At 59.1% G+C, this 12,881-nt stretch overlaps 1 protein-coding gene across 8 annotated transcripts in view; it reads right to left on the reverse strand.

The window, feature by feature from the left end:
- Positions 1–12,881, reverse strand: part of MARK2 (microtubule affinity regulating kinase 2) — a 104,723-nt gene that overhangs the window by 10,431 nt on the left and 81,411 nt on the right. For all 8 annotated transcript variants that reach the window (XM_077820992.1, XM_077820991.1, XM_077820988.1 and 5 more), the window contains exons 4-14: positions 7,077–7,125; positions 6,518–6,583; positions 6,337–6,407; positions 5,857–5,913; positions 5,378–5,614; positions 4,744–4,863; positions 3,571–3,670; positions 2,755–2,867; positions 2,325–2,457; positions 1,374–1,549; positions 1,023–1,120 (exon numbers count right to left, since the gene is read on the reverse strand). In XM_077820992.1, the coding sequence (XP_077677118.1) occupies positions 1,023–1,120; positions 1,374–1,549; positions 2,325–2,457; positions 2,755–2,867; positions 3,571–3,670; positions 4,744–4,863; positions 5,378–5,614; positions 5,857–5,913; positions 6,337–6,407; positions 6,518–6,583; positions 7,077–7,125 (1,220 nt within the window). The remainder of the gene's footprint in view (positions 1–1,022; positions 1,121–1,373; positions 1,550–2,324; positions 2,458–2,754; positions 2,868–3,570; positions 3,671–4,743; positions 4,864–5,377; positions 5,615–5,856; positions 5,914–6,336; positions 6,408–6,517; positions 6,584–7,076; positions 7,126–12,881) is intronic.

The raw sequence follows: 12,881 nt of genomic DNA on the forward strand, positions 1-12,881 counted from the left end.
TTGGCAGAGACAGATCAGGGAGCAAGATATACAATATACAGCCCAGTATATGTGTATATGGGGAGGGAGGGACACACACTCAGATGCAGAATGGGCAAGGGGCGGGTGCTGATGAAGGTGAGGGGTAAAATAAACGAGATGGGCAGTGGGGTGCAGGTGGGCATGGAGCCTCTCCCCCCACTGGGGCCCTGCAGCAGTGAGGGATGCTGGGTGCACAATGAACAGGAGCGGAGATGGAGCATCAGCAATGGGAAGGGATGGGGGTGTCCTTCTCCAGATGGGGAACCTTTTGCCGCTCCTCAGTCTGAGCTCAGTAGGGTCTAGAAGCAGCCGGGCACCCAAAGCCCAGTCACCTGGCACTGGAGGGGAACAGCGGGATGTGCAGAGCCCAGTCACCAGGCACTGTGGGGCGGGGGACAGCAGGGTGCATAGAGCCCAGTCCCCAGGCACTGCAGGGGAGGGGACAGGGGATGCACAGAGCCCAGTCAGCAGGTATGGGGAAGGGAGAGGGGAACTGGGCATGGGGAACCAGGCACGTGGAGCCCAGAGGCTGTGGGAGTGGGCAGGGTACTGGCCTAGGACTTCCACAGCTGAACGCACAGAGGGCAGCATGGTATGAGCCAAACCCTGGGGTGGGGGTCTGGCATGACCCCCTTGCCTACTGCCCCTCCCACGCTTGCTACATCTATGAGGGTGGCAAAATGAGCAGCAGTCCCCAGGGAACAGCGAGTTAGCTCCCTTGGGCACTGGAAGGGGAGAGCTGCCAGCTCCCGCATTGCCGTGCCAGGGTCCCTGCTGCCCAGGCAGGAAGCCCCCTCCACTCCTCCTCAGCGCTGGATGCAGTGCGCTCTCTGAAGTGGGGCACTGTGCAGAGATTGTGGTGTTGCCGAGCCCCAGGGCCCCAGTGTGGCACAGATGGGAGACAGATGCCCTGGCGGACTCCCAGCATGGCACTCCAAGGCCCCCAGGGATGGGATGTCCCCCATCTAGCCTCCTATCCGGGACTGCCCGGGGAGCCCTACCTGTCCTTGCCATTCTGTATGGAGTTCTGGCCCAGGCTGGTCCGCTCCAGCATGGGGGAATTCCGGCTCCGGTTGGTGCTGGTGGAGAGGACACTGTTCTGTTGGGGGGGACAGACATGGAGTGAATGGGAGGGCGCCTGACACTTGCTACCCCTCACCTCATCCCAGGCCCATCCTGCACAGGGGGAAACTGAGGCACAGAGGTGAAGTGACTCACTCAACTTCCCAGAGCAAGTCTGCAATCAAGCCAGGAATAGAACCCAGGAGTCCTGGCTCCCAGCTCCCCCTGCCCCCAACCCATTAGGCCCCCCTCCCTTCCCAGAGCCAGGAACACGACCCAGGAGTCCTGACCGTGGATGGGGTGGGCGTGCTCTTCTTCCTCTCGAGCCCGGTCAGTGGGCTGGCGGGCACTTTGACGGTGCTGCTGGCCTTGCGCCCAGCCTCACGCTCCTCCTCGGGGCGCTTGTTCTCTGCGTTGTTGCTCTGGGTCTTCTTGGAGTATGAAGTGGAGGTGGGGATGGCAGGGACTGCAATGACAGCGACGGGCCTGCGGGCTGAGCATGGGCAGCACCAGATGGACCCCCAGCCCCTGCTGTCTGGCCAGCCAGGGACCATGGGTCCCCCATGTCCCCACCACCACCCAGGCTGGCCAGGAACCATCCCATTTCAGTACTGTCTCCTGTCTCCCTACCATTGCCACCCAGCCAGGGGCCCCAAGCTCTGCTTCAGTGCCCCCACCCAGCACCACTACCTGGCTGGGAACCATTCCACTCCACTGCCACCTGCCCCACTTGGCTCTGGCTCTTCCCCATCACCACAGGTGCCAGGCTGGCTGCCCTGGACACCCCTGTGCCAGGAGACCAGAGTAGCTTGGTGTTCCTGCTTGCTGATGGATTCCAGCTCCTGCTGCTGAAAGGGGGCTGTGCTGTCACGCGGCCCTGGGACCATGGCCTCAGGGAGGAGGCCAGGGAGAAAGACTGCAGACACAAGGGGGAGTGGCACCCCAGTGGGGAAACCGCTGCCAGCCATGGCTGAGAGCAGGGCCCCCTTTATCTAGCCCTTCCTACTAGCAGAGCTCACAGCATCAGCCTCACTGTTTGTTATCAAAAGGGCTGCCCTGGGTCACATTGCTAGTCCACAGCAGAGCTGTGGACAGAACCCAGGAGACTCCCAGCCCTCCTCGCTGTAACCACTAGACCCATCCCGTAGAGCTAACTGCCAGACTAGCCAGCAGCTTTGTTGTTTTCCCCGGCTCTGAGAGGCTCCAGGTGGCCAGTGGGGCGCTACCTGGGGGGTACTCACCCTGGTCGCTGAAGCGTCGCTGCTTGGGGTTGGCCGAGACGCTGCGCTGTACCTTGTGTGAGGGGGAGGGGGCGCTACTGTTGGCCAGCTCGGCCTGAGGCCTCGGCTTCAGCGTGATGCTGTCATTGTCCAGCTGGAAGTACAGGAGACAGGCCGGGGTTTCCAGAGAGCTCCAGGGAACGGCAGGGAGCTGGGCAGGGCACGGGTACTGCACCAGCCTTCACTGCCAAAAGCCTGCATTGGCAACAGGCTGGCACCACGGGGATGGCCAGTTCCAGGGCCTCAACCCAATCACTACCCAGAAAGATCACTGTGGAATCACAAGGGTGTTAGAAAACAGCCCCTACCAGAGTCCAGGGCTGGGACGGCCGGGGAGCAGCTGACAGAGCTGTGTGATTTTTACTGGAGCCCACCTCCCCACAGTACCCACCTCTGAGTTCTTGTATCCCAGCAGCAGGTATGTGGCCATGACCTCGTTATACTTCTGCCCGACCAGCGAGTCCTGGATCTCCTCCCGTGTGTACCCCATGGAGATCATCAGCTCTGTGGAGAGAGAAACATGCTGTGGTGGGGAGTCCCCCAAGCACAGCCCCACACCCTGCCTGGCACAGGTCGGGCACAGGGGGCACCGCTGCTGAGCACAGGGAGAGGGGTGCCCTGGGGCCGAGACAGCCCACAGCCCCAGTCCAACTGTGCACAGCACTGGGTGACTGACTGTGTAGGTCCCCACTAAGGTGCCTGGGTGATGGGCAGCTGGGGAGGGAGCAGGTCCAGGTGTTTGGCTTGGCTTGTTCTAGCTCCCAGGTGCCACTGAGTAGCTCAGTGCTTTCCATGGCAAAGCTCAAAGCACCTGCTGGCATCAACTGCCCCCTAGCAGCAGGTACTGGGGGGATGACGACACTTTGCAGGGGTCAAACAGGCACAGTAGTTTGATCCAGTGGGGAACAGCCCCTGTGACAGAGCTGGGATTGAACCCATGTGTCCTGGCTCTCAGCCCCCACTCTCCTCCCAGAGCTCGGAACGGAACACAGGCATCCTGATTCTCAGCTCCCTCTAGTCACGAGAACCCACTGCCTCTTCAGCAGAGCTCCTTGCACCCCGTAGTTATCTCCCACCCCACTGTGGAGGGGGGAGCTGTGTACACGGGGCAGGGATGGAGAGCACCAAGGGGCCGAGGCACCGGCAGCACCACTGGCTTGTCTGCTCTCTCCAAGCTGCCATGCCCCCAGGCACTCTGGTGCCGTACCTGTCCGCCGTGGGTCCTTGTAGTCAGGGAGGGGCTCCATGTAGGGCTTTAGCTCATCGTCCTCATGCCCCACATTCATCCAGCGGTCTTTCATGATTTGCTGTAGTGGAGAGGGGGAGTCAGCAGAGGGATGGGCAGGGGGCACCCAGGGATGCAACACTCACCTCGACCCCCACTGTGCAGCCATTGAAGGAGCCTGCCTCCCCCCAGGTGAGTCAGCACTCAGTGGGCCCAGTACTGAGAGGGATTTGGGCCTTCCTCAGGAGCATCAAGGTGCAGGCCACTGCTGGAGAGAGGATCCTAGCCCAGAGAGGCCAGTGGGTCTGATGGGGGGGGGGGGAAGGGAGGGATACTGGACTGCACAGGCCCATGGGTCTGACCCAGAGTGGCAGGAACTGGGAGGATGCCAGGCTGGCTGGGCCCATGTGTCTGATCTACGGTGGGTAGGGTGGGCAGCTATACTGAGCTGGCTGGGCCCATCGGGAGGAGAGGGAGGGATATATTGAGCTGGCTGGGCCCCATGGACCTGACCCAGAGTGGCAGGGACTGGGGGGATACCAGGCTATCTGGGTCCCATTGGCCTGGTGACAGAGGTGAATGCTGGGTTGGCTGGGCCCATTGGTTTGATGGAGTGAATGCTGGGCTAGATGGGCCCACTGGCCTGACTGAGGGGCAGCTGCCGTTGAAGATGAGCACTGAGGGAGGCAGGCAGGCTCCTAGGCTATTGCTCCAGCCCCATTCTGCCTCAGTGGGCTGCCTGGGGAGCCGGGAGCCTTCCCCGGAACAAGATAGGGCAGTGGGCCCCGAGTGCAGCCTTCGGAGGGGTCTTCGCCCCGTGCTAGCTCCAGGCTGGGGAAGGGGCACAGCAGAAAGATGAGAGTGCCCTGCTCTAGAGGGGGGTGGGGTAGGCCTGGCAGCAGACACTCCCTCCTCGTACCAGAGTGCCAGGCCCTCCCACCCTCTCCATAGACTGTTCCCCACAGAGCAGGCCCCACAACACTGAGGACACACAACTCCCAGCTCCGGTACCAAGCCAGACCCACTCCTCTGGATGCCACGGCAGGGCCTGTGCCTGGTCTGAGAACAGTCCAACTAGCGCAGTGAGAACAGCCAGCTGTGGCAGAGGAGACTCTGCTGGGATGCACTGGCAGGACCCTCCTGCCCCCAAATCACCTCTAAAGTGCCTCTCTTGCTAGGGTTGAGAATGAGGAATTTCTTCAGCAGGTTCTCACAGTCCGTGGACATGTAGAAGGGGATCCGGTACTTGCCCCGCAAGACCCGTTCCCGCAGTTCCTGGGGGGAAAGGAAGGGTTAGCAGGAGGGCCGGAGGTGGGTGCACGGAGACACACGTGAGCACACACAGATGATGTCCACACACACAAACCCCAAGTCTGTTATGCAAGGAGAGGTGCGGGATGTGATTATCCTCATTAGGCAGATGGGGAAAAAAAACAACAACTTACCAGGGTCAGACAAGTCAGAGAACCAAGAACAGAACCCAGGACTCCTAGCTCTGAGCCCCCCCGACTCTAACCACCAGACACTTCGCCCCTACCAGAACAGGGAACAGAACCCAGAAATCGCAGCCCCCTGCTCTACCCACTCCTGTCGTAGATCTAGGAACGGAACCAGGAGTCCTGGCTCCCACCCCTACTCGGGGTGCGCACGATGTGTATGCAGGCTCCCAGCATGCCCAGCGCTCCCTCAGTGCATGTCGGGGGGACAGGTGCCAGGGGCTGAATAGGCCTGTCCCATGCACCATGGGGGAACTGCCAGTGGCAGAGGTGGGGGTGCCGTGCCCACTCACCTTGAGGTTCTGCCCATCGAAGGGCAATGAGCCGCTGACCAGAGTGTACAGGATGACGCCCAGGCTCCAAACGTCCACCTCGGGGCCGTCGTACTTTTTACCCTGGAAGAGCTCGGGCGCAGCATAGGGAGGGCTCCCACAGAACGTGTCCAGCTTGTTCCCAAACGTGAACTCATTGCTGAAGCCAAAGTCGGCGATTTTAATGTTCATGTCGGCATCGAGCAACAGATTCTCGGCCTGCAGGGTACGAGCAACATGGCAGGGGGGTCACTGCTGCCTGGGCATCCCTCGCAGGGTAGGGAGGAAGGACAGCCAATGGGGCTTTGAGTTGGGATGCAAAGGCATTGACAAAACTGAGGGCGAGTCCAACAGCCAGTTGAGGGGAAGGGATCAATGGAGTGGGATTGGCACCTTGAGGGGCAGGAGCAATCTGAACAGGGGCTCTAGCAGCACCATGCCCTGCTGAGGGTGTCTCTTACCTTCAAGTCTCTATGTACAATGAACTTCTGGTGACAGTACTGCACAGCAGACACTATCTGGAAGGGAAGAGAAGGACAAGATGCAGGGGGGTCTTCACGACAGAGCTGCCCGTGCAGGGAAGGGGATGCAATCATGCTTCACTATCCACCTATGTCCCCCTCAGCCTCACTGTACAGCTCAAAAGGACAGCTGAGCCCAGCTCCCGCACCTCATGGTATCTGAGCACACTGGCACCACTACAGACTGAGATGTGAGCGCCCCCTACACAGCCGCCAAAATTTCCTGTCGCATCCCAGAGCTTCACAAGGCTAAAGCCAGCTTTGGTCAGACTCTCCTCGGCAGCCTTGGGCATAGCTGGGGATGGCAGGATTGTTGTCTCAGGTGGCCTTTAGCTCAGAGGCCTGTGTGCTAACGCCCACACCATGCCCAGCACCCCTACACCAGGGGTCAGGGCCCGTGTCACCGGGAGCAGAACTAACCTGTCGAAATTTTGCCCTGGCTTCTTTCTCTTTCATTCTTCCATGGGCTACTAAGTAGTCGAACACCTCACCTGCAGGGAGTGACAGACACATTACACGGAGAAGGGTGTGGGCCTGAGCCCCCCAGAAGCCTTTGCTCTGGCTGAGGGCAGAAGGGTGTTATGGGTCCCCCCCCACCTACCCCCGCTGGCGTACTCCATGACGAGGTACAGCGTCTTCTCCGTCTCTATGACTTCAAATAATTTAACTGCAAGACACAAAGCAGGGGGAAGTGGGCACCCTGTGTAGCTCCAGGCTCTGAGCCCCGCCTGTGCTGGCCCGAGCTGGGGGCTGTGGCAGGCCAGCTGCATCATTGGTGCTCCCCCTGCTGGTGATGGCAGGAGGCTCTCGGGGCCAAACCTGGTGCAGGCACCAACCCACTCACATTAACTGGAGTTGTGCCCACTTGAGCATCCAGTGCTGGCATTAGCAGTCGTGCCCGGATCAGCGCTGGGAGTTCTCCATGTGCCCGCGAACTGCAACCCAGAACTGCCAAGAGCATGAAATCCAGCTCACCAGGGCTTGGGTATGTGGCTCTCCAGCCCTGAGGGTATAAGCTGTCTGGGGGATTTCACCCTCACCAGCTAGAGCCTGCATTCCCCACTGGGGTGGGCGGGAGCTTGCCCCTGGACGTCCCAGCCATCCCTCTCCCAGCACACGAGTGAGCGTGGGATGGGGACAAGCTGTGTGCACAGTCTCACCTATGTTGGGATGATTCAAAACCTTCATTATTCGCACTTCTCGGAAGAGCTGGAATAAAGCAGAGACAAGAGCGTGCAGCTGGGGTTAAACAGCAAGGGGGGCCCAATAGTACGAGGCCAGTGTATCCCAAAGGCCCAGACCCCTACTCCAGGGATCACTGCACAGAACCAGGACCCTTGAGACCAGGCTGGAGTGGGGTGGCCAGCCCATATAGCCACCAACCCCATAGACCCATCTGCCTGTCAAAAGCTGAGGATCTTGCAGCACTGTCATAGGAAGCAAAACTGATTTGCCCAAGGCCACACAGACAGAGCAGGAACTGGAACCCAGGAGTCCTGCCTCCCTTCCCCAGTCCCAGGTTTCAGCTCCCAGAGGAGGCTGCTGCACTGCAGAAGGGTCTGAAAGCTATCTTGGAAACGGGAAGCAGAGGGACAATGCCCCCCAACAGGGCTGCTGAGCGGCTTAGCGTGTGTTTGGACAACACAGCAATTTCATTAAGTGGGAGAGCGTTACCCCTCCCCTGGGGTCAGGTCCGAATCCCCACCAGATTACAGATCTTGTTACTGTAATCCATTAATTAACAAAGCAATCCACTTGTGTGTAACCAGCCGGGGTAATTGGACACTGAGACTGATCATCCTGCCACCTTGACTGGGCTAGGTGGATGCACCCACAAGAGAAGAGACACCAGAGCACCTCACACAATTATGCTAATAATCCCTGGCTCTTCTATAGCGCTGCCCAGCCGTAGAGCTCAAAGCGCTTTACAAAGACGGTCAGTATCACTATCCCTATTTTACAGATGGGGAAACTGAGGCACAGAGGTCACAGCAGAGCTGGGACTAGAACCCAGAAGTTCTGAGTTACAGGTTAGTGATGTAGCCACTAGGCCACCCTGCCTCAAAGTTAGTCTGACACAGGAGGGTCTCAGCTGCTTAATTCAGAGAATTAAGTTCACATTACCTCCTGCCATGCAGAGCAGAGGTACACTAACTCTCTCACCTTCAGGTGGCTGGTCGGGGCATAAAAGATAAAGAGAGAACCCAGCACAAGCAATTAACCACCAGGAGATTGAGCTTGGACTGGAAATGCAGTCATCTTAGGGGATGTCACTTCATCCAGCACCTTCTGCCACAGAGGAGCCCAGAGCTGCCCTAGGGCAATGATGATGAAATGCAGCCACCTCTGGTGTGGACTGAATCAGCTGCCGGTACAGGATTTTGGGGCCTGATCTCCTTTGTGATGGGAAGTGCGGTGCACAGTAGACAGGGCCTTTGTGTGTGATGCCCCTGAACAGAGGTGGCTGCATGTCAGCATGTGAACTGGCTCCCTGAAGCATCTGGCTCTGTGGGTGAGCACCAGCTCAAACTGAGCTGCTGCTCGGTGTACCATCAAGGGTTCAAGGGGAAACCGGTTGGGCAATGCTCCAGGGACTGAGAGTTGGAGCACGCGTGGGTCTGAAGGGTTGGCTCCTCTGTATCATGTCTTGAGCCAGGGCATTGCTACCTTTTGCTGATGGTGGGGTGGGGCTTGAGGAGTTGTGTCTGTCTGGGAGCCCCACGGCAGATATCCCTTGGAGGGAAGGGGCTGGAGTTGCCCCCTTGCCTTGCGCAACCCACAGGGACAGCACTGCCATGCTGGCATCTGCCCGTCTCCTGATCCAGGTGGGTGGGGCCACAGAGGAAGCACTGGCACAGGCCCCAAGCTGAGGCCAGACAGTGAGGCCCCCTGGGTGCTGGGATTTGCCTGGATGTCTCAGGGTTTGGAGGGGACTATGCTTTAGATGCTGCCAGACCATGGGGTATGCTTGGGCTGAATGCCCAGCCTGGCAGGCGAGCGGGAATGGTTGGGATGTGGGGCTGTGTCCCCCCTTCCACACACAGCTTCCCACCACCTCCTCAGCTCTGTCTTGGGCTGACCCGCCTTCTCCACTTAGCTATCCCCACCCCGTAGCTCTGCCCGTGGGCTGAGCCCTCGTCCACACATGGGCCCCAGCGCTGTTCTCCCAGCTATCTCTCGGGTAACGATGCCAAGTGTCTGACTAACACTTGCCTCGTTACCAAGGCAACGAGCCACAGACAACCCAGAGCTTTCTCCTCCTTCCCTTCACCTCACGTCTTGGCTTGCAGGGACGCCCACTCGGCATCTTCCATGCCCCTGCTCGCTCAGCCTCCGTGTGTGGGGGGAAGGAAGGGGGGGGGGGAATCTTTTCCTTTCCAGGAGGGTCTGTGAGTTGGGCTAATTTGAGGTCAGTCTCTGGATTCTCAGCCCTTTGCTCAACTTCCTGCGTGACACAGCTGAGTGGATGCGGCCCACTTGCAGCCCATGGGAAAGCAGACACAGTCGCCCCTTCCTCCCCCGCCTCAGGGGGCCTGCTGCCAGCTACAAACCCTCCCGAACAGGGGAGCTGCTTCCCAGCACACAGCATGTGGTCCTACATGGCGCAGGAGAACACTGCGCTGGCGCCTCCGACATCAGCAAGGAGGGCCCAGGGCAGGGCTCTAGGCACACTGGCCGTGGGTCAGTGACAGCTACTGCAGGGACTGTGCTCTGGCCACTGGAGCAGTCAGGGCGCCTGTGAACAGCTTCAGGCTCTGGAAAGGAAGTAGAAGCCAGAGGAGAGAGCAGGGGACTGATGAATTTTGTGTATGTACCTCAGTTTCCCTATCGAGAAGGGGATGGGGGGGGGAAGATACCTACCTGCCAGGGAAGATCCCTGAGGGTTTCGGGATGCCATGCTGAGTGCTACCCTGCTCCTGGGCACAAGCCTGGCCGCATTTACCCAGGTCCTGCTACTGTGGGCACGTGCCTTGGGGCCTGGGCACAAAGTGGGGCCCCATCCCAGGCACGGTTTCCGCATCGCGGCTTCCCTTTGGGAATTGGCGGGAACGTGACAGCGTGATTTCCAGGAGAAGCCTCCCCCCCACAGCTGGCAGCGCAGACGCAGCCCACCCCCTTTTCTGCGTCCCAAAACCACAGCAATTAAATGGTCTATGGGCTCACTAATGACCGTACATGGGAGAGAGCTATAAATACCTCCCCAGCAAACATCTGGAGACTGAGCCAAACTGAAAACTGGCAGCCAGATGTTCAGACGCCATGGCTGCTTGCACAGAGCCAGTCACTCTGGATGCCGGACTAATGTTAGCTCAGGATTCACCTGATCCACAAATGCCCCACACTGGCGGGAGCTTGGCCAGGTGTGAAACCCAGGAGCTGTCCACTTGGGTTCTTGCCTGGCCAGGATGCAGTGACATGTATCTCCCACCTTGCCCTGAGGAATCCTCAACAGCTTCCCAGATGGTCCACTGAGCAGAGAACACACTGCTCCCAGAGACTGGAGCTTGCTCCCTGCTAGCCCGGGACACAGGTGAGCTAGAACACACTGCTCCCAGAGATCGGTGCTTGCTCCCGGCTAGCCCAGGACACAGGTGGGCTAGAACACACTGCTCCCTGCTCCCCAGAGAGCTGCGCTCGCTCCCGCCTAATCTGGGCCACAAGTGAGCCAGTGCTCACTAGATCTTGGTCACCCACTGTGCTACAGTCTAAGACAGCAGCAAGCCTCTCTGTAGGCATTATTCCCCAACTTCCTGCTCTAGGAAGGGGCTCTATTGAGGCTTTACAGCAAAAGGCTTTTCCTCCAGCAACCATCTGTCAGCCCCATCTCCATCTGGGGCTGGGGTACAGCCAAGGACTTAGGGATAGCTTGGGCCAAACAGCACAGAGAGAAACAGGAGGGGATCAGCTCTGCTCTCCACTCATGGCTACAGGGATGCCTCCACCAGCCACTTCAGAGACTCTCAGTGGATGCAGTGGTGCAAACCCCATCGGGACTAGTCAGCGAGGGCACCCCTTCTGTGCTGGCTCACAAGCCTGGACAGAGCCTTCCAGCAGGACAAGGCACGTCTCTCTTCAGAGCTCCAGAGAAAAGCAGTCAGGCCACCAAAAGCCACATGCACACACCCAGGTGCATGCCCTGATACTGCACCAGAAGCCCGATGCTTTACCCACTATGCTACACGCCCTTCCCACAGGAGAGTTCCCCTCTGTCCTCGGCACATCCCATAAGCCACTGCTCAACACACAGCTGCTCCCCAGGGTCAGGCATTAGGGCTTTGTGCTTAGATTGTAACCTCTCTGGGGTAGGGAACTGTGTCCATCATGCGTTTGTACGGTGCCTGGCGCAGCAGGGCTCTGATCTACCAGAGTCCTCTACAGGACACCATAGTAAACAATAAGGCAGTGAGCAGCTGGGCTGGTGAGAAACCCCCAGGAAAGAGAGCTTCAGCATCCCCTCCAGCCTCAGCTCCGCCTCAACATGGCCACAGCTGGGCCCAGTGCACTAAACTGCCTTGTGACTTGGAAGCTCACAGGGCAGGGAGGGGCTAAACGCAGCGCTGGTGCCCATGCAGGAGGCCCAGGGCTGAGCTCATCCTCACCCACTAGACACCCCCTTCCAGGATGTGCCAAAAGCAGAGCCCAAAGCCTATGAGCTGGAGAGGCTGATTCTGGAGGTGGACAGAGCTCTGTGCTGGTTGCCGGGGATGCGACGGTTGCTATGGCTGGCTTTAGAATTGGGGGGAGGGATTCCTCTGCAGGCTGCTCTGGCTTCCTGGGGGAAGGCGCAACATGCTTATGCCTTGAGCTGGAGAAGCTAGGGACCAACATTCATAGGGGCAGGAGCTGGCAGCTGGCAGGGATCACTCCTCCACAGATGGCCAGGTGCATTATAGGGCAGCACACAGATCACCAGGGCCACAGGCCCTGGTCTCACATGGCAGGAGGGCGGCTGGAAAGCTCCTGAGCACACATCTCCCAGCTCCCTTTATTCAAGTCTGGCTGGAGGGGAAGCCTCTGTTGTACCTAGGGCTGGCATTCCTCTGGCAACAGTGCCCATCCAGTGAGGGGCTCCACATCCTCCACTCCAGCGGGACCCAGCCCATTGTAGGGGGCTTGGTATAACCAGAGGTGGTGCTGGGAAGTGGAATGAAGGCCTGATGAAGATATGGGAGACCTACATCTCGGCAGGGAGGGACACACCAGGGGGTAGTGAGGACCACTGAGGCAAGGTCGCTCCAAGAGATGCATCCTGACATGGGGAGAATGGGATACAAGAGGCCACATGGTCCAGGCCCTGCGCCTGTCCCTCCCTGGGTGCTAACATGACCTGCAAGCTACAGCAGCTGCCAGCTCAGCCGCTTTGCTCAGGTTCTGTTGACAAGGCTGCGTCAACAGCTGCCAAGCCATGCAGGGCAGCTGGTGTCAGGCTCTGAGTCAAACAGGACCCGGAGTAGTCTGGGCACAGAGTGCTGCACCTCCTGCATGGCCTTCTGGTGACCCATGCGGACGGAGGATTGGTGACAGCCTTGGCCATTCTGAGACCGACTCCTGCAGGAGCTGGGGGTTATCTGCCGAGCGGTCAAGAGGAGCAGTCGCACCCCAGAGCATGCTGAAGGGATCAGCTGGCGTGGGCTCCCTGCCCCACTTGCTTCCCACAAGCAGAACTGTATTCCTTTTTTTTCTTTTTTTTTTGGCGGGGGGGGGGGAGGGAGAATGGGCACAAGGTCAAGCTCCCAGGGAGGGATATTCTGTGCCCATGGGCATTCACACACCCCCACACTACTCTAGGGACCCCACTTATGACTCATCATGACCCCCTGGTGCCAGGCCAAGGCTGACTGACCTCCAGCCCTCAGCAGGATGGAGCATTGGGCACCCCATTGCTTAGCTTTGACCTCATGGGGCACAGCTCTGTAGTGTCACTCAGCCAGTACTTCAGGAAGGTAGGCAACATGTAGTCTCTC

This window comes from Eretmochelys imbricata, chromosome 7, assembly GCF_965152235.1.
Source record: "Eretmochelys imbricata isolate rEreImb1 chromosome 7, rEreImb1.hap1, whole genome shotgun sequence".
Lineage (NCBI taxonomy): Eukaryota > Metazoa > Chordata > Testudines > Cheloniidae > Eretmochelys > Eretmochelys imbricata.